At 46.2% G+C, this 22461-nt stretch overlaps 1 protein-coding gene across 2 annotated transcripts in view; it reads left to right on the top strand.

Moving 5' to 3' along the window:
• Window positions 1-22461, top strand: part of NPDC1 (neural proliferation, differentiation and control 1) — a 72366-nt gene that overhangs the window by 39437 nt on the left and 10468 nt on the right. Inside the window, exon 1 of one of the 2 annotated variants that reach the window (XM_075185382.1) lies at window positions 4759-4982. The exons of the other annotated variant lie outside the window; for it this stretch is intronic. Within the exon in view, the coding sequence (XP_075041483.1) occupies window positions 4883-4982 (100 nt within the window). The 5' untranslated portion in view covers window positions 4759-4882. Of the gene's footprint in view, window positions 1-4758; window positions 4983-22461 lie in introns of those variants that run through there. 2 annotated transcript variants of the gene reach the window in all.

The raw sequence follows: 22461 nt of genomic DNA, 5'->3' as shown, positions 1-22461 counted from the left end.
CAGAGGTGGACATAGTGTCTGTGTGTAGGGGCCAGAGGTGGACATAGTGTCTGTGTGTAGGGGCCAGAGGTGGACATAGTGTCTGTGTGTAGGGGCCAGAGGTGGACATAGTGTCTGTGTGTAGGGGCCAGAGGTGGACATAGCGTCTGTGTGTAGGGGCCAGAGGTGGACATAGTGTCTGTGTGTAGGGGCCAGAGGTGAACATAGCGTCTGTGTGTAGGGCCCAGAGGTGGACATAGCGTCTGTGTGTAGGGGCCAGAGGTGGACATAGTGTCTGTGTGTAGGGGCCAGAGGTGGACATAGTGTCTGTGTGTAGGGGCCAGAGGTGGACATAGCGTCTGTGTGTAGGGGCCAGAGGTGGACATAGTGTCTGTGTGTAGGGGCCAGAGGTGGACATAGCGTCTGTGTGTAGGGGCCAGAGGTGGACATAGTGTCTGTGTGTAGGGGCCAGAGGTGAACATAGCGTCTGTGTGTAGGGCCCAGAGGTGGACATAGCGTCTGTGTGTAGGGGCCAGAGGTGGACATAGAGTCTGTGTGTAAAGGCCAGAGGTGGACACAGTGTCTGTGTGTAGGGGTGACAGGCGGATAGTGTCTGTGTGTAGGGGTGACAGGCGGATAGTGTCTTTGTGTAGGGACGACAGGCGGATAGTGTCTGTGTGTAGGGGCGACAGGCGGATAGTGTCTGTGTGTAGGGGCGACAGGCGGATAGTGTCTGTGTGTAGGGGCGACAGGCGGATAGTGACTGTGTGTAGGGGCGACAGGCGGATAGTGTCTGTGTGTAGGGGCGACAGGCGGATAGTGTCTGTGTGTAGGGGCGACAGGCGGATAGTGTCTGTGTGTAGGGGCGACAGGCGGATAGTGTCTGTGTGTAGGGGCGACAGGCGGATAGTGTCTGTGTGTAGGGGCGACAGGCGGATAGTGTCTGTGTGTAGGGGCGACAGGCGGATAGTGACTGTGTGTAGGGGCGACAGGCGGATAGTGTCTGTGTGTAGGGGCGACAGGCGGATAGTGACTGTGTGTAGGGGCGACAGGCGGATAGTGTCTGTGTGTAGGGGCGACAGGCGGATAGTGACTGTGTGTAGGGGCGACAGGCGGATAGTGTCTGTGTGTAGGGGCGACAGGCGGATAGTGTCTGTGTGTAGGGGCGACAGGCGGATAGTGACTGTGTGTAGGGGCGACAGGCGGATAGTGTCTATGTGTGTAGGGGCGACAGGCGGATAGTGTCTATGTGTGTCTCTGCAGGAGCATGCAGGCTGGTACAATATCTGCATTTATAATGTTGGGGACATTGGTATTAAGCTGTGTTTTTACCATAACACATCACTACAAATAACAAACAAATTATTGCACAGCTCACAGATTGGTTGCTACATAGCTGCCGGCTCCTATCTTCTGGCCCTGGCCCCTAACCTCCACCTGATAAATATGTCCGAGCCTGCCTTAGGCTGATTTACTTAAGAAGGTTTTGGGATGTGTGCAAATGTATTTCCAAGGTTAAATGGCCAAAACCAACCCTACTTTGTGAATGAAAAGCTGATCGCCAGAGTATTACATGACAAGAACTGTGTTAATACTCCATGTAGCTAAATATTTTGCTTTTGTCCTGGTATTGCTAAAATCAGCCTTTCCCCCTGTACATGAGTGTGTTATCACACGTGTACTAATAACACACATCACAGCTTATGGACCTGGTAGGCAGCCTCCATAATGTATCTGCAGTGCCCCCTGGTGGCTGGTTCAGCTCACACTCTATTCCAAATTGTGGGATTATTTTAACCACTCGGACCGATTAATTGCATGACAGGTGCGCATAGTGATTGGAAAGACTACTAACAAATAGCCATCAGCTGAGGGTTGACATTGACATAATACAAAGCTACAATACCTGTCTCTCTCTCTCCAGCTGCTGGGGGACTACAAGTACCAGCATGCCCAAGCAGAGCTTTTTGAGCCCTATGGTTGCGTGACAGCTGGAGAGCCACAAATTCCCTAAGCCTCAGATAATGTATTTAGTTGCCTGCGGGCGCAATTTTGTTGATGTGGAAGGCTTTGTGCAATTGTTATCAGTTATGTATTGTGGAATAATGGGAGACAACAGCAGCATAAAAGATTGATGAAAGGCTTCTGCGTGTGCAGTGTCTCTGATGGCCGGGGGATATACACGAACAGGAGGCAGATCCCTCTGAATAATACACTAAATACTGATGACTGATTAACAGAGCTCTAGGGTCTTAATCCCCTCCGCTACAGTGATCCTGCTGTACAACATATATCCTAAAATGGAATTATTATTAACATTGCACCATAGGAGAAAGACTGCGCAGTGGGCGTATTTATAATTCCGTTCTTTTCAGGTGCGCTACTGAGCGCACTTATCATTATACACAGCCTTTGATACATCTTAATTTTAAGAGAGGCTGTACTTGCCCCATAAGAGACAGTTATTTAATTTGATAATCTTCCCCCCTCCCTGTGTCTGTCTTCATATATAACCAGTGAATGTGACAGTGTGCCCTATTTTTATATATAGTTTATAACATTTTATAATATGTGCTCTATGTGATTAAATCTCTATGTGAATGTGTTTATACATTATATGACACTTAATTATACTGTGGAGGGTCCAATTCATTGATGTCTGCCATTCATTTCCGATGATTAGATTCTCAGGATTTTGAGATATTATAAATATATTTTTTAAATAGTTACTTTGCTCAATGGCTGTAACCTCTTAAAGCTGCCAAATTTGGCCTGCGTTTCTTTAATATAAATCAGCCCGTACCAGGTGGAGACGTTCATTTTTCCCTAGGGTTTTGATTCAAGCTGCTGTTAAATGATTTACGGTTTGCGAAGTGTTACATAATTACCATGGCAACCAAAGTCCCGTGACACATGATGTAGCCAGAGAGACTTCGGAACGCTCGTAGCATAAATCCCTGCCACTCCCCCCGTCATCATGTGACCAGAGAGGAGTTTGGCGACTGACTGGCTCAGAGATCGGGTTAAACTCTCCTGAGAACAAGCAGAAACCAAATGTTTACAGGAGCAAAACATTATTTTTTTTTGGCAGAGGAGAGACTTGTCCAAATCCATTGACTTTTTCTCCTCCTGGTATTTTGGATCAATGATACTAAGATTAGAAAGTAACACTGAAGCATAGGACTCTCCCATACAGCTAAAAGCATATAATTATGATGGTACCTCTTTATATATTATTGACTACATGGCTATTTTTATCTCTTACTGAAACTTCTTTGGCAAATTAAATTGTCCAACGTTTAAAAATAAAGCCTTACCGCGTGCGGAGGCGATCTCAGATGGCGCTAGAGAGATGCCCATTTGTCTTGTGTAGGAGAATGGAGAACTGCCCAGATTTCTGATTCCCTAATGAGCCGAGAGAGGGGGGGGGTTTCACGCTGGCAGCCGGACTGTAGGAGCTCCCGCGGCATTGCAAGCATCAGTATGCCAGATCCCACACTTTCTCTATCCAGTGCGCGGGCGCGGAATGAGTGTACACCCAACGTGACAGCTCCTTATCAGGACATAGAGTGTTATATCTCGTCCTCTAGATTGTGCTTATCCACAACAAATCTGTCTCGCAGAATCTGCCGCTTGTCGTCGCCCAGGCAAAGCTTTTATAAATAGAGTACGAGAGTAGTATGAATTGCTGCTTGCAGAGAGCCGTGTACGGTGCAGCGGTCTGTGGCAATAGACACGTTCATTTATTATAAGAGCTCACGTCAAGCCTATATCCAGCTGGGTTGTAGGGCTGATTTATCGTTTCCTGACAGCTCCAGGCCCTCTGAGAATACTCAGATACGAGAGATTGTGATCTAAACACATTGAACCAAAGCGATTGTATTGGGTGACGAAACACTGCTGTTGGCACCGGCCCTTCCTCATTTTACTCCTTTATCCCCCCCTCTATTCCGTATCCTCCTCCGTTCACCTCAAACAGCCTCTTGTCGGTGACTCTGCAGACGTTTACTGGGAAGCGGAGCGTGCAAAGGAAAATTGCGTCCTGCCATTGAGCCGCAAGCGGATAAAAAAATAATAATTCTCACATATGCAATATTTTGTTAGGATATTATAATAAAAATATGTGCACAGTGGCTTAGTGGTTAGAACTTCTGCCTTACAGCACTGGGGTCATGAGTTCAATTCCTGACCATGGCCTTATGTGTGTGGAGATTGTATGTTTTCCCCGTGTTTGCGTGGGTTTCCTCCGGGTGCTCTGGTTTCCTCCCACACTCCAACAACATACTGGTAGGTTAATTGGCTGCTATCAAAATTGAGCATAGTATATCTCTCTCTCTATGTCTGTGTGTGTGTCTGTGTGTGTGTTTATATTAGGGAATTTAGACTGTAAGCTCCAATGGGGCAGGGACTGATGTGAGTGAGTTCTCTATACAGCGCTGTGGAATCAGTGGCGCTATATAAAAAAAATGGTGATGATGAATGTTTTGGCAAACGGCCCAAGGTCCACATGCGGCTGTAAACGGGAATAATATTGTTAACTTGTGCCACGTACGTGCCAACATGGTGCGGTTTATACAGGTTAATAATAACTGTACGTGTGATTGGCTTGTTGCCGTGCGTTGTATCAGTCATTTGTATGTTTGTGACGTCTCGCTCTACCGGGTAGTATGTTAGGGTAGTACTAGCTCACTTTGGTTCCCTCTCGGAGTTGATGTCCTTGCTCTGTGATCTGATTGGCTGCTGCCCAGTTGCAGTGCGGGGGCACACAGGAGATTTCCCTGCTTCCCACACAGTCTGAGCTGTCAGAGAGAGAGCACACACACGTCGGAGCTGTACCGCAGTGCTCGTCTGTGCCTTATCCTGATCCCATCTCCCAGCTGCCTTACCAGCTCTCAGAGGAAATATGAAATACCTACTGTTTACACACAGCCTCTGCGCCCTGTGGTCCCTGGGGCTCGGCTATCACCTGCACTTCAGAGAGCCCGGATTCAGACACCACAAAGGTAAGAGTGACGTGGTGCCGATGGTGAGGTTCTGGTACAGTCTGATGCTTGGTGCTCCCGTGTTTGTGTTACTTCTGTTCCCTACATGTGAGAGCTGTGTGTATATCACTGTACCAGGACTTGTATATCCGTTACATTGTTACAGTACTGCTCTGCATTTCTGTATATTGTGTATATACTGTAACTTTATAATATGTAAGGATATACAGATTATACAAACGGTTGAATCAAACACGGAAATGGATTTTTACTTTCAGAGCAACATCTAAATGATTAGCCTGAAAATCTGTAAATAAGAGGATGGTGCTTATAGGGGAGCAGTGATATTTATACATCCAGTACAACAGCGATGTTACAGAGCCCTGGTGGGAATAATGTATTTGGATGGTGACTGTACAGCAGGTATCTGCTGGTGACTGTACAGCCTGGAGGTGTAATATGTGCTGTGGTGACTGTAAAGGAGAGATGACATTTATCAGTTGGTGACTGTCCAGCAGTGATATAATGTATCTGGTGCTGACTGTCCAGCATGGAGGTGTAATGTATCTGGTGCTGACTGTCCAGTATGGAGGTGTAATGTATCTGGTGCTGACTGTCCAGCATGGAGGTGTAATGTATCTGGTGCTGACTGTCCAGCAGGGAGGTGTAATGTATCTGGTGCTGACTGTCCAGCATGGAGGTGTAATGTATCTGGTGCTGACTGTCCAGCAGGGAGGTGTAATGTATCTGGTGCTGACTGTCCAGCATGGAGGTGTAATGTATCTGGTGCTGACTGTCCAGCATGGAGGTGTAATGTATCTGGTGCTGACTGTCCAGTATGGAGGTGTAATGTATCTGGTGCTGACTGTCCAGCATGGAGGTGTAATGTATCTGGTGCTGACTGTCCAGCATGGAGGTGTAATGTATCTGGTGCTGACTGTCCAGCATGGAGGTGTAGTGTATCTGTGCTGACTGTCCAGCATGGAGGTGTAATGTATCTGGTGCTGACTGTCCAGCATGGAGGTGTAATGTATCTGGTGCTGACTGTCCAGCATGGAGGTGTAATGTATCTGGTGCTGACTGTCCAGCATGGAGGTGTAATGTATCTGGTGCTGACTGTCCAGCATGGAGGTGTAATGTATCTGGTGCTGACTGTCCAGCATGGAGGTGTAAAGTATCTGGTGCTGACTGTCCAGCATGGAGGTGTAATGTATCTGGTGCTGACTGTCCAGCATGGAGTTGTAATGTATCTGGTGCTGACTGTCCAGCATGGAGGTGTAGTGTATCTGTGCTGACTGTCCAGCATGGAGGTGTAATGTATCTGGTGCTGACTGTCCTGCATGGAGGTGTAATGTATCTGGTGCCGACTGTCCAGCATGGAGGTGTAGTGTATCTGTGCTGACTGTCCAGCATGGAGGTGTAGTGTATCTGTGCTGACTGTCCAGCATGGAGGTGTAATGTATCTGGTGCTGACTGTCCAGCATGGAGTTGTAATGTATCTGGTGCTGACTGTCCAGCATGGAGGTGTAGTGTATCTGTGCTGACTGTCCAGCATGGAGGTGTAATGTATCTGGTGCTGACTGTCCAGCATTGAGGTGTAATGTATCTGGTGCTGACTGTCCAGCATGGAGGTGTAATGTATCTGGTGCTGACTGTCCAGCATGGAGGTGTAGTGTATCTGTGCTGACTGTCCAGCATGGAAATGTAATGTATCTGGTGCTGACTGTCCAGCATGGAGGTGTAATGTATCTGGTGCTGACTGTCCAGCATGGAGGTGTAATGTATCTGGTGCTGACTGTCCAGCATGGAGGTGTAGTGTATCTGGTGCTGACTGTCCAGCATGGAGGTGTAATGTATCTGGTGCTGACTGTCCAGCATGGAGGTGTAATGTATCTGGTGCTGACTGTCCAGCATGGAGGTGTAATGTATCTGGTGCTGACTGTCCAGCATGGAGGTGTAATGTATCTGGTGCTGACTGTCCAGTATGGAGGTGTAATGTATCTGGTGCTGACTGTCCAGCATGGAGGTGTAATGTATCTGGTGCTGACTGTCCAGCATGGAGGTGTAATGTATCTGGTGCTGGCTGTCCAGCATGGAGGTGTAATGTATCTGGTGCTGGCTGTCCAGCATGGAGGTGTAATGTATCTGGTGCTAACTGTCCAGCATGGAGGTGTAATGTATCTGGTGCTAACTGTCCAGCATGGAGGTGTAATGTATCTGTGCTGACTGTCCAGCATGGAGGTGTAATGTATCTGTGCTGACTGTCCAGTATGGAGGTGTAATGTATCTGGTGCTGACTGTCCAGCATGGAGGTGTAATGTATCTGTGCTGACTGTCCAGCATGGAGGTGTAATGTATCTGGTGCTGACTGTCCAGCATGGAGGTGTAATGTATCTGGTGCTTACTGTCCAGCATGGAGGTGTAATGTATCTGGTGCTGACTGTCCAGCATGGAGGTGTAGTGTATCTGTGCTGACTGTCCAGCATGGAGGTGTAATGTATCTGGTGCTGACTGTCCAGCATGGAGGTGTAATGTATCTGGTGCTGACTGTCCAGCATGGAGGTGTAATGTATCTGGTGCTGACTGTCCAGCATGGAGGTGTAATGTATCTGGTGCTGACTGTCCAGCATGGAGGTGTAATGTATCTGGTGCTGACTGTCCAGCATGGAGGTGTAATGTATCTGGTGCTGACTGTCCAGCATGGAGGTGTAATGTATCTGGTGCTGACTGTCCAGTATGGAGGTGTAATGTATCTGGTGCTGACTGTCCAGCATGGAGGTGTAATGTATCTGGTGCTGACTGTCCAGCATGGAGGTGTAATGTATCTGGTGCTGACTGTCCAGCATGGAGGTGTAATGTATCTGGTGCTGACTGTCCAGCATGGAGGTGTAATGTATCTGGTGCTGACTGTCCAGCATGGAGGTGTAATGTATCTGGTGCTGACTGTCCAGTATGGAGGTGTAATGTATCTGGTGCTGACTGTCCAGCATGGAGGTGTAATGTATCTGGTGCTGACTGTCCAGCATGGAGGTGTAATGTATCTGGTGCTGGCTGTCCAGCATGGAGGTGTAATGTATCTGGTGCTGACTGTCCAGCATGGAGGTGTAATGTATCTGGTGCTGACTGTCCAGCATGGAGGTGTAATGTATCTGGTGCTGACTGTCCAGCATGGAGGTGTAATGTATCTGGTGCTAACTGTCCAGCATGGAGGTGTAATGTATCTGTGCTGACTGTCCAGCATGGAGGTGTAATGTATCTGTGCTGACTGTCCAGCATGGAGGTGTAATGTATCTGGTGCTGACTGTCCAGCATGGAGGTGTAATGTATCTGGTGCTGACTGTCCAGCATGGAGGTGTAATGTATCTGTGCTGACTGTCCAGCATGGAGGTGTAATGTATCTGGTGCTGACTGTCCAGCATGGAGGTGTAATGTATCTGGTGCTGACTGTCCAGCATGGAGGTGTAATGTATCTGTGCTGACTGTCCAGCATGGAGGTGTAATGTATCTGTGCTGACTGCCCAGCATGGAGGTGTAATGTATCTGGTGCTGACTGTCCAGCATGGAGGTGTAATGTATCTGGTGCTGACTGTCCAGCATGGAGGTGTAATGTATCTGGTGCTGACTGTCCAGCATGGAGGTGTAATGTATCTGTGCTGACTGTCCAGCATGGAGGTGTAGTGTATCTGGTGCTGACAGTCCAGCATGGAGGTGTAATGTATCTGGTGCTGACTGTCCAGCATGGAGGTGTAATGTATCTGGTGCTGACTGTCCAGCATGGAGGTGTAATGTATCTGTGCTGACTGTCCAGCATGGAGGTGTAGTGTATCTGGTGCTGACTGTCCAGCATGGAGGTGTAATGTATCTGGTGCTGACTGTCCAGCATGGAGGTGTAGTGTATCTGGTGCTGACTGTCCAGCATGGAGGTGTAGTGTATCTGGTGCTGACTGTCCAGCATGGAGGTGTAATGTATCTGGTGCTGACCGTCCAGCATGGAGGTGTACTGTATCTGGTGCTGACCGTCCAGCATGGAGGTGTAATGTATCTGTGCTGACTGTCCAGCATGGAGGTGTAATGTATCTGGTGCTGACCGTCCAGCATGGAGGTGTAATGTATCTGGTGCTGACCGTCCAGCATGGAGGTGTAATGTATCTGGTGCTGACCGTCCAGCATGGAGGTGTAATGTATCTGGTGCTGACCGTCCAGCATGGAGGTGTAATGTATCTGGTGCTGACTGTCCAGCATGGAGGTGTAATGTATCTGGTGCTGACCGTCCAGCATGGAGGTGTAATGTATCTGGTGCTGACCGTCCAGCATGGAGGTGTAATGTATCTGGTGCTGACTGTCCAGCATGGAGGTGTAATGTATCTGGTGCTGACTGTCCAGCATGGAGGTGTAATGTATCTGGTGCTGACTGTCCAGCAGGGAGGTGTAATGTATCTGGTGCTGACTGTCCAGCATGGAGGTGTAATGTATCTGGTGCTGACTGTCCAGCATGGAGGTGTAGTGTATCTGGTGCTGACTGTCCAGCATGGAGGTGTAGTGTATCTGTGCTGACTGTCCAGCATGGAGGTGTAATGTATCTGGTGCTGACTGTCCAGCATGGAGGTGTAATGTATCTGGTGCTGACTGTCCAGCATGGAGGTGTAATGTATCTGGTGCTGACTGTCCAGCATGGAGGTGTAATGTATCTGGTGCTGACTGTCCAGCATGGAGGTGTAATGTATCTGGTGCTGACTGTCCAGCATGGAGGTGTAATGTATCTGGTGCTGACTGTCCAGTATGGAGCTGTAATGTATCTGGTGCTGACTGTCCAGCAGGGAGGTGTAATGTATCTGGTGCTGACTGTCCAGCATGGAGGTGTAATGTATCTGGTGCTGACTGTCCAGCATGGAGGTGTAGTGTATCTGGTGCTGACTGTCCAGCATGGAGGTGTAGTGTATCTGTGCTGACTGTCCAGCATGGAGGTGTAATGTATCTGGTGCTGACTGTCCAGCATGGAGGTGTAATGTATCTGGTGCTGACTGTCCAGCATGGAGGTGTAATGTATCTGGTGCTGACTGTCCAGCATGGAGGTGTAATGTATCTGGTGCTGACTGTCCAGCATGGAGGTGTAATGTATCTGGTGCTGACTGTCCAGCATGGAGGTGTAATGTATCTGGTGCTGACTGTCCAGTATGGAGCTGTAATGTATCTGGTGCTGACTGTCCAGCATGGAGGTGTAATGTATCTGGTGCTGACTGTCCAGCATGGAGGTGTAATGTATCTGGTGCTGACTGTCCAGCATGGAGGTGTAATGTATCTGGTGCTGACTGTCCAGCATGGAGGTGTAATGTATCTGGTGCTGACTGTCCAGCATGGAGGTGTAATGTATCTGGTGCTGACTGTCCAGCATGGAGGTGTAATGTATCTGGTGCTGACTGTCCAGCATGGAGGTGTAATGTATCTGGTGCTGACTGTCCAGCATGGAGGTGTAATGTATCTGGTGCTGGCTGTCCAGCATGGAGGTGTAATGTATCTGGTGCTGACTGTCCAGCATGGAGGTGTAATGTATCTGGTGCTGACTGTCCAGCATGGAGGTGTAATGTATCTGGTGCTTACTGTCCAGCATGGAGGTGTAATGTATCTGGTGCTGACTGTCCAGCATGGAGGTGTAGTGTATCTGTGCTGACTGTCCAGCATGGAGGTGTAATGTATCTGGTGCTGACTGTCCAGCATGGAGGTGTAATGTATCTGGTGCTGACTGTCCAGCATGGAGGTGTAATGTATCTGGTGCTGACTGTCCAGCATGGAGGTGTAATGTATCTGGTGCTGACTGTCCAGCATGGAGGTGTAATGTATCTGGTGCTGACTGTCCAGCATGGAGGTGTAATGTATCTGGTGCTGACTGTCCAGCATGGAGGTGTAATGTATCTGGTGCTGACTGTCCAGTATGGAGGTGTAATGTATCTGGTGCTGACTGTCCAGCATGGAGGTGTAATGTATCTGGTGCTGACTGTCCAGCATGGAGGTGTAATGTATCTGGTGCTGACTGTCCAGCATGGAGGTGTAATGTATCTGGTGCTGACTGTCCAGCATGGAGGTGTAATGTATCTGGTGCTGACTGTCCAGCATGGAGGTGTAATGTATCTGGTGCTGACTGTCCAGTATGGAGGTGTAATGTATCTGGTGCTGACTGTCCAGCATGGAGGTGTAATGTATCTGGTGCTGACTGTCCAGCATGGAGGTGTAATGTATCTGGTGCTGGCTGTCCAGCATGGAGGTGTAATGTATCTGGTGCTGACTGTCCAGCATGGAGGTGTAATGTATCTGGTGCTGACTGTCCAGCATGGAGGTGTAATGTATCTGGTGCTGACTGTCCAGCATGGAGGTGTAATGTATCTGGTGCTAACTGTCCAGCATGGAGGTGTAATGTATCTGTGCTGACTGTCCAGCATGGAGGTGTAATGTATCTGTGCTGACTGTCCAGCATGGAGGTGTAATGTATCTGGTGCTGACTGTCCAGCATGGAGGTGTAATGTATCTGGTGCTGACTGTCCAGCATGGAGGTGTAATGTATCTGTGCTGACTGTCCAGCATGGAGGTGTAATGTATCTGGTGCTGACTGTCCAGCATGGAGGTGTAATGTATCTGGTGCTGACTGTCCAGCATGGAGGTGTAATGTATCTGTGCTGACTGTCCAGCATGGAGGTGTAATGTATCTGTGCTGACTGCCCAGCATGGAGGTGTAATGTATCTGGTGCTGACTGTCCAGCATGGAGGTGTAATGTATCTGGTGCTGACTGTCCAGCATGGAGGTGTAATGTATCTGGTGCTGACTGTCCAGCATGGAGGTGTAATGTATCTGTGCTGACTGTCCAGCATGGAGGTGTAGTGTATCTGGTGCTGACAGTCCAGCATGGAGGTGTAATGTATCTGGTGCTGACTGTCCAGCATGGAGGTGTAATGTATCTGGTGCTGACTGTCCAGCATGGACAGCATGGAGGTGTAATGTAATGACTGTCCAGCATGGAGGTGTAATGTATCTGGTGCTGACCGTCCAGCATGGAGGTGTACTGTATCTGGTGCTGACCGTCCAGCATGGAGGTGTAATGTATCTGTGCTGACTGTCCAGCATGGAGGTGTAATGTATCTGGTGCTGACCGTCCAGCATGGAGGTGTAATGTATCTGGTGCTGACCGTCCAGCATGGAGGTGTAATGTATCTGGTGCTGACCGTCCAGCATGGAGGTGTAATGTATCTGGTGCTGACCGTCCAGCATGGAGGTGTAATGTATCTGGTGCTGACTGTCCAGCATGGAGGTGTAATGTATCTGGTGCTGACCGTCCAGCATGGAGGTGTAATGTATCTGGTGCTGACCGTCCAGCATGGAGGTGTAATGTATCTGGTGCTGACTGTCCAGCATGGAGGTGTAATGTATCTGGTGCTGACTGTCCAGCATGGAGGTGTAATGTATCTGGTGCTGACTGTCCAGCAGGGAGGTGTAATGTATCTGGTGCTGACTGTCCAGCATGGAGGTGTAATGTATCTGGTGCTGACTGTCCAGCATGGAGGTGTAGTGTATCTGGTGCTGACTGTCCAGCATGGAGGTGTAGTGTATCTGTGCTGACTGTCCAGCATGGAGGTGTAATGTATCTGGTGCTGACTGTCCAGCATGGAGGTGTAATGTATCTGGTGCTGACTGTCCAGCATGGAGGTGTAATGTATCTGGTGCTGACTGTCCAGCATGGAGGTGTAATGTATCTGGTGCTGACTGTCCAGCATGGAGGTGTAATGTATCTGGTGCTGACTGTCCAGCATGGAGGTGTAATGTATCTGGTGCTGACTGTCCAGTATGGAGCTGTAATGTATCTGGTGCTGACTGTCCAGCAGGGAGGTGTAATGTATCTGGTGCTGACTGTCCAGCATGGAGGTGTAATGTATCTGGTGCTGACTGTCCAGCATGGAGGTGTAGTGTATCTGGTGCTGACTGTCCAGCATGGAGGTGTAGTGTATCTGTGCTGACTGTCCAGCATGGAGGTGTAATGTATCTGGTGCTGACTGTCCAGCATGGAGGTGTAATGTATCTGGTGCTGACTGTCCAGCATGGAGGTGTAATGTATCTGGTGCTGACTGTCCAGCATGGAGGTGTAATGTATCTGGTGCTGACTGTCCAGCATGGAGGTGTAATGTATCTGGTGCTGACTGTCCAGCATGGAGGTGTAATGTATCTGGTGCTGACTGTCCAGTATGGAGCTGTAATGTATCTGGTGCTGACTGTCCAGCATGGAGGTGTAATGTATCTGGTGCTGACTGTCCAGCATGGAGGTGTAATGTATCTGGTGCTGACTGTCCAGCATGGAGGTGTAATGTATCTGGTGCTGACTGTCCAGCATGGAGGTGTAATGTATCTGGTGCTGACTGTCCAGCATGGAGGTGTAATGTATCTGGTGCTGACTGTCCAGCATGGAGGTGTAATGTATCTGGTGCTGACTGTCCAGCATGGAGGTGTAATGTATCTGGTGCTGACTGTCCAGCATGGAGGTGTAATGTATCTGGTGCTGGCTGTCCAGCATGGAGGTGTAATGTATCTGGTGCTGACTGTCCAGCATGGAGGTGTAATGTATCTGGTGCTGACTGTCCAGCATGGAGGTGTAATGTATCTGTGCTGACTGTCCAGCATGGAGGTGTAATGTATCTGGTGCTGACTGTCCAGCATGGAGGTGTAATGTATCTGGTGCTGACTGTCCAGCATGGAGGTGTAATGTATCTGGTGCTGACTGTCCAGCATGGAGGTGTAATGTATCTGTGCTGACTGTCCAGCATGGAGGTGTAGTGTATCTGGTGCTGACAGTCCAGCATGGAGGTGTAATGTATCTGTGCTGACTGTCCAGCATGGAGGTGTAATGTATCTGGTGCTGACTGTCCAGCATGGAGGTGTAATGTATCTGTGCTGACTGTCCAGCATGGAGGTGTAGTGTATCTGGTGCTGACTGTCCAGCATGGAGGTGTAATGTATCTGGTGCTGACTGTCCAGCATGGAGGTGTAATGTATCTGGTGCTGACTGTCCAGCATGGAGGTGTAATGTATCTGGTGCTGACTGTCCAGCAGTGATATAATGTATCTGGTGCTGACTGTCCAGCATGGAGGTGTAGTGTATCTGGTGCTGACTGTCCAGCATGGAGGTGTAATGTATCTGGTGCTGACTGTCCAGCATGGAGGTGTAATGTATCTGGTGCTGACTGTCCAGCATGGAGGTGTAATGTATCTGGTGCTGACTGTCCAGCATGGAGGTGTAGTGTATCTGGTGCTAACTGTCCAGCATGGAGGTGTAATGTATCTGGTGCTGACTGTCCAGCATGGAGGTGTAATGTATCTGGTGCTGGCTGTCCAGCATGGAGGTGTAATGAATCTGGTGCTGACTGTCCAGCATGGAGGTGTAATGTATCTGGTGCTGACTGTCCAGCATGGAGGTGTAATGTATCTGGTGCTGACTGTCCAGCATGGAGGTGTAATGTATCTGGTGCTGACTGTCCAGCATGGAGGTGTAATGTATCTGGTGCTGACTGTCCAGCATGGAGGTGTAATGTATCTGGTGCTGACTGTCCAGCATGGAGGTGTAATGTATCTGGTGCTGACTGTCCAGCATGGAGGTGTAATGTATCTGGCGCTGACTGTCCAGCATGGAGGTGTAGTGTATCTGGTGCTGACTGTCCAGCATGGAGGTGTAATGTATCTGGTGCTGACTGTCCAGCATGGAGGTGTAATATTTTGGTTACTGACGTTCCTGACACAATGTATTGTGCCGCACTGCTCCTAGTTGTGGAATATATTTCACATGTCACAGTATGTATGTACATTCATCAGCATATGTCTAATGTCCTTATGTGGACTAACAGGGATCAGACAGCCATTGAATGCACTGATATAGACATGCAGTAAATCCCACTTCTAATACCATTATTTTTCTGTGTTCTCTTTATACCCAATAAGTTACTTTTGTCTTTTTAGAAAAGAGATTTGATGTAAACTCTATAGACCAGCAGCAGTGTGTCTGAATGTGATGTAATATGTGTATAAGATAGTACAATGCAATCCCCCGCACCCTTCCTTATTGTATGTTACTTTGTGCACTCTTTGGCATTATGTTAATAAATATGCTAATCAAGCCTATGGTTTGTATAGGTTTTTTAATTGTAACGTTGATAAGTATGTTCTGTATGTACTACCTCTATCAACAGATTATGGGGTTTCCTACATGAATAGAAAGGATAATAGCAATTGCACTCTTGGCCACCAGGGGGTGCTCTAGTTACATTGAATGATGAAAGGTGGAATTAAAGCAGGTAGACTATGGAGTACTGAACTGCAGCTGTGACTGTGGGATGTATTTCAGTTATAGGCCAACAGGATGCGCTATAGGACCACTAACTACCGTTCCATCTGCTTTATATGAAGCTACGCTGTACATTCACAGAGATATAGCTGTAATGTCAGAGTCATGAACCTGTTAGCATTAATATTACATCACATGCTCTTGAGGGTAACAATGGGGGGATGTTTTCAAAGGCAGAATCTTGTACCTTCCCAGGATGTTATTTTGTGACACCTTTATCCAGCTACTTTAATAATGCTGAGGTCATTGTTTGTTTTCAGCTGTTTAATTAAAAAGAACATTTAATTCTTATCAATAGCAACTTCAAAGAGTCTTTGCTGTGCATTAAGTCACTTTTCTGTATGTCCCACAGCTTCCGTCTGTATTTGGTCAGTAAATAGTGATTGTGTATTAGATGTCTGGAGTAATTGGGACAATAGGGAATCCTTTGATCATAGACCAGGTGATGATAAACATTACACCTTAGGCTGTGTGCGTTTGTGTTCTCTGTAAATCACATCTTAGCAGACATAGAGGCTGGACCCCACTATATTTCAATGATATGTCCTAAAATCTTTCTGTGCGTATTTAGCCCATAGATCGTTTATAAGTACAGATATATCACCTCCCTCTGAGGTTCTTTCTCTCTGTTCCCTAGTAGTCACAGAGATAACATCTCTCTTTATGTAGGAATGTCATTAGTCTCATGATTTCACTTTTGTCTCCGTCCCCTCGCCCCCCTTTCTGAGATCAGTGGTCCAAGTAAGAATTTATATTAATTACCTTGGCAGGTATATAGACTGATCAGCCACAAGGTTAATACCACCTGCCTAATATTGTGTAGATCCCCCTCATGCCACCAAAACAGCTCTGACCCGTCGAGGCATGGACTCCACAAGTCCTCTGAAGGTGTCCTGTGGTATCTGGCACCAAGACGTTAGCAGCAGGTCCTGTAAGATGTGAGGTGGGGCCTCTATGGCTCAGACTGGTTTTTCCTGCAGATGCAGATTGAGATCCAGGGAATTTGGAGGCCAAGTCAACACCTTGAACTCTTTGTCATGATCCTCAAACCTTTCCTGAGCAATTTCTGCAGTGTGGCAGGGTGCATTATCCTGCTGAAAGAGGCCACTGCCATCAGGGAATACAGTTGTCATGAAGGGGTGTACTTGGTCTGCAACAATGTTGGGTGGTACGTGTCAAAGTAACATCCACATGAATGCCAGGACCCAAGGTTGACCAGAAGAACATTGCCCAGAGCATCACACTACCTCCGCCGGCTTGTCTTCTTCCTATAGTGCATCTTGGTGCCATCTCTTCCCTGGGTAAAAGACGCACACGCACCCAACTGTCCATATGATGTAAAATAAAACGTGATCCATCAGACCAGGCCACCTTCTTCCATTGCTCCGGGGTCTAGTTCTGGCGCTCACGTGCTCACAGTAGGCACTTTTGCCCATGGACAGGGGTCAGTATGGGCACTCTGACCGGTCTGCTGCTACGCAGCCCATACGCAGAAAGCTGCGATGCTCTGTGTGTTCTGACACCTTTCTATCACAGCCAGCAATTACCCTTCCAGCAATTTGTGCTGCAGTAGCTCTTCTGTGGGATTGGACCAGACCGGCTAGTCCTTACTCCCCACGGGCATCAGTGAGCCTTGGGCATCCATCACCCTGTCGTTGGTTGACTTTGGACCACATTTGGTCGTTACTAACCGCTTCATACCGGGAACACCCCACAAGACCGGCCGTTTTGGAGATACCCTGACCCAGTCGCCATCACAATTTGGCCCTTGTCAAAGTCGCTCAGATCCATACGCTTGTCCATTTTTCCTATTCCAACACATAAACTTCAAGAACTGACTGTTCACTTGCTGCCTAATATATCCCACCCCTCGACAGGTGCCATTGTGACGAGATCATCAATGTTATTCACTCCTATAAATAGTTGTTCCTCTGTGGTGACATACACACCTTTTTGTGGCAGTTTTAGAGTCACTCCAGCTGATATACAATCAGAGCCACTTCATTGGCAACTGTCACCCCACAGACTAACACCTGCATGTTGAGCTAACAAGATTAATTTATGAACTTGATTGCTTACATGACACTACGATTCTCTCACGTCTGTGTGACAGAAGCTGCACATCACTACTCTGTACCGGATTGTCACACAACTTTCACTGTGTAACTTTGAGTTTGTGGTTTCCCATTTACTTCAGTTCCCCTCCTCACATCATGTCACTGCCCCTGTCACATGCAGCCCTGTCCTCACTAACACATCACTCATCTCCTCATATACTCTGTGCTGCTGGGGGACCCTGCTCCTTCCACTATATAACTCTCAGTCTGTGGCTTCCTGCTGCCTCCATTCCCCTCCTCACATCATGTCACTGCCCCTGTCACATGCAGCCCGGTCCTCACTAACACATCACTCATCTCCTGATATACTCTGTGCTGCTGGGGGACCCTGCTCCTTCCACTATATAACTCTCAGTCTGTGGCTTCCTGCTGCCTCCATTCCCCTCCTCACATCATGTCACTGCCCCTGTCACATGCAGCCCAGTCCTCACTAACACATCACTCATCTCCTGATATACTCTGTGCTGCTGGGGACCCTGCTCCTTCTACTATATAACTCTGTCTGTGGCTTCCTGCTGCCTCCATTCCCCTCCTCACATCATGTCACTGCCCCTGTCATATGCAGCCCTGTCCTCACTAACACATCACTCATCTCCTGATATACTCTGTGCTGCTGGGGACCCTGCTCCTTCCACTATATAACTCTCAGTCTGTGGCTTCCTGCTGCCTCTATTCCCCTCCTCACATCATGTCACTGCCCCTGTCACATGCAGCCCTGTCCTCACTAACACATCACTCATCTCCTCATATACTCTGTGCTGCTGTGGACCCTGCTCCTTCCACTATATAACTCTCAGTCTGTGACTTCCTGCTGCCTCCATTCCCCTCCTCACATCATGTCACTGCCCCTGTCACATGCAGCCCTGTCCTCACTAACATACTCACAGGAGTAGACAAGTCACCTTCTGAGGATCTGATTGGTTACTGGTTGTTCTGTCCCTGCCCACTTGAGAACATGGCTCCTCCCATCTCAGCAGGAGTCTGCAGTCACACACTGTAACAATGTAGCCAATCTCTTATTGTAGCAGTTTGATAACACTGACATCGGGTCAACGCTCCATTGTGTGCATGCATTTATTTGTATCTCTGATATTGGGAAGTTGAGGGTAGTCAATACTTAGTAACCTTGTCTGAGGAGCTTACAATCTAGAGCAGACATTTCAACCATGTACCTGAACACAAGGGAATGTCTTATAATTTGGTGTCACCATATTAATGATCTGAGAAGCTGTGGGGTAAATGGGATTAGTGTCTCCCTGCCTGTAATCTTTTCCTGCCTCAGATACTGAAAGCAAAGAGCTTTGTTCTATTGTCCTGAGGTCGGAACGCACAGGGTCTACCAATTACAGTTAACGTGATTATTTGATTACACGTTTATTTTTCTACAACCGTTCAATAAGTCATGGTTCATAAATCACTCTCAGTGTCTGTTCATCAACGTAAGTAGCTTCTGCCCTATTACCTGTAAAGGAAACATTAAATTATTACACCAGTGAACCAGCACCCAATGATCAAATGCTCATTAGAACCTGTACCTTGCCGACCATTAACTTTTTAATAAAATGAGTGAGAGCGATAGTACTATTGCTTATGTAAAGTGACCAATAAAACTATGTTTATAAATCTATCTACCTACCTACTTACAGTGGTGGAATTGTGGGTATACGGTGGTATGTCACACCGCTAATTGAGCCAATAAAATGGTCGCCGCCGTTCAGTAAAAAGTGATACCGTTCAAAGGGACATTATATTGAAATAGAATAATTTTAAGGTATTTTGGTCTAGTTGTTGTGAATATAATACAAGACTGCTTGCACAGTAAAGAATCCTCATTGTATGACTTCGACCACTAGGGGGCGCTGTCCCATTGTAGTCAGCAGAGGGAGTAGGATGACACAGCATTATTGGCCCTACTCCTGTGTCCCTCTACCAAGCTCACCTTTTGGTTTGAGGTGTTTTGAAAACTTCTTAACCAGCAACACAAGTGACCGCCCCATGTTGGGCACCAGGGGGGGGGGGACCCGGACAGCCCTGTTTCTCAAGCCATCTGCTGTGTTTCCAAAGCCAGCTCTGTGCTGGGGTTCATTAACATGTGTACAGCTCTGTGCTCTCCTATTCAGGCAGAGGAAAGAGGTTTGTTTGCTCAGTTTTTGGGGACAGAGGTGTGATGTGCTAACTAACCTGGGACACCTGTGGTCTTTTCAAACCACTGCAGCCATTCTATCAAATATACAAAATTAATTGGCTCATGGCACCAGTACTGATGCCTGTCTCTGCCTTGTCTCAGGTGTGTTGTGTTTAGGCATTGCATTCATTCCAGAGCACAGCAGTTTAACATAGCAATTATGTCAATTAAGGTGGGCCCTTCACCCCACAAGCAGTGCAGGTATTTTACCTGGCAGAACCAATGTTCAGCTGCTAAATCCACCAGTGACTTCTAATGTCCAGTAGGGTGCTTATATCTATCTATATATATATATATATATATATATATATATATATATATATATATATCTACATCTATCTATATATCTACATCTATCTATATATCTACATCTATCTATATATCTACATCTATCTATATATCTATATATCTACATCTATCTATATATCTACATCTATCTATATATCTATATCTATCTATATATCTACATCTATCTATATATCTATCTATATATCTATCTATATATCTATCTATATATCTATCTATATATCTATATCTATCTATATATCTATATCTATCTATATATCTACATCTATCTATATATCTATCTATATATCTACATCTATCTATATATCTACATCTATCTATATATCTATCTATATATCTATCTATATATCTATCTATATATCTACATCTATCTATATATCTACATCTATCTATATATCTATATCTATCTATATATCTATATATCTATATCTATCTATATATCTACATCTATCTATATCTATCTATATCTATATCTCTATCTATATATCTCTCTCTATCTATATATATCTCTCTATATATCTACATCTATCTATACATCTATCTATATATCTATCTATATCTATATCTCTCTCTATCTATATATCTCTCTCTATCTATATATCTCTCTCTATCTATATATCTACATCTATCTATATATCTACATCTATCTATATATCTACATCTATCTATATATCTATATCTCTATCTATATATCTACATCTCTATCTATATATCTACATCTCTATCTATATATCTACATCTATCTATATATCTCTCTCTATCTATATATCTACATCTATCTATATATCTACATCTATCTATATATCTATATCTCTATCTATATATCTACATCTATCTATATATCTCTCTCTATCTATATATCTCTCTCTATCTATATATCTACATCTATCTATATATCTACATCTATCTATATATCTCTCTCTCTCTCTCTCTCTCTCTCTCTCTCTCGTATATATATATATATATATATATATATATATATATATATATATATAATCTATCTATATATCTATATATCTATATATCTACATCTATCTATATATCTACATCTATCTATATATCTCTCTCTCTCTCTCTCTCTCTCTCTCGTATATATATATATATATATATATATATATATATATATAATCTATCTATATATCTATATATCTATATATCTACATCTATCTATATATCTATATATCTATATATCTACATCTATCTATATATCTACAGCTATCTATATATCTACATCTATCTATATATCTCTCTCTATTTATATATCTACATCTATCTATATATCTACATCTATCTATATATCTATATCTATCTATATACATAGCATGCTGTCTATGGTCTCCCTGGGCACTGCACCATTGCACTGAGGTATTTCCCGCCATCTTGTCACGGTTACAGGGTGAACAGGAATACACTATAATGTTTTATGGCTCTTCCCCATCCACAGATGCTGGTGTCTGTGTTTTACTGTCTGCCATTCACTGGTCCTGTCCTCTTTATGGCCTAACACTTCCTACAGCAGCGTCACCAGAAGGACTCTGGTGTTTTTCCTCCTACTTATAATGAGATGTCCTGGTCATCCCCTCTACCCTCAGCCCAGTGAGCCCTACAAGTGCCTCCTGACAGGACCCCGCCCTCCGCCAGTATATCATGTCCAGCGCAGGCAGCCATTTTGCTATATGTATGTTGGGTCCAGGCGGCCATGTTGTGGTCTGATCCAATAGCCCTGACAGGAACTAGTGACATCACTCAATCCCTGGTCAATGCAGAGTCTGGATAATATTGGTTTAGCCAGGAAAATGGCCCCTGCTGTAACTGACGGGTCTGGTTCATTTCTGAATGCAACTTATGCGTAAGTTGCGTTTTTAAAAAGTTCTTTTTCAGGCAAGATAACGCCATGTAAATGGATGTACGTCCCAACATAGTATTTGTCTGAACGCAATATGTCCTCCTTCAACTAATCCCATATAGTTTCATGCATATGGCTCCAAAGTCTCCACTCCCTCTCTATGCAGTAATTTTGGGGGTGACAGGTACCTCACCTCCTGTCCTGAAGGCTTATTATTGGATATAGATCAGTGTGTCACCACTAACATATATAGTGTCACCAGGCTCCTGGCCGCCTCTCTGCAGTAAAAGCTTCAGGGCGAACCTCCCTTGAAGAAAGTAATTACAGGTTGGAGTGGTCTTGGCAGAGGGGGGGGGGGGGGTCTTTTCTTTTAAAGCAACAATGATCATCCCCTGTGACACAAATACTGGGGGTTTGCAACTCCTTCACTTTCACAGATGTCCACAAAGTGACTCTTCAGCCATCCGCCTGCCGAAACGTTGACACCTGATCTGCAGTTGTTTGCCAAGGACTGTTTAACGAGCCGCGATGACAGACCTCATGTTTAGTCCTCCCCAATCAGGGGGCAATGATTTGTTAATGCTCTGCATTTAGAAAGTAATTTGAAAGGTGTGTGTATATTTGTATGTGTGTGTGTGTGTGTGTATGTATTTTTTTTTTTTTTTTTTTAAAA

This window comes from Mixophyes fleayi, chromosome 9 (genome assembly GCF_038048845.1).
Source record: "Mixophyes fleayi isolate aMixFle1 chromosome 9, aMixFle1.hap1, whole genome shotgun sequence".
In the NCBI taxonomy this organism is placed as follows: Eukaryota; Metazoa; Chordata; class Amphibia; order Anura; family Limnodynastidae; genus Mixophyes; species Mixophyes fleayi.
Note: the sequence above shows the minus strand (reverse complement) of the source record. Positions and strands in the feature narration are given on the sequence as shown.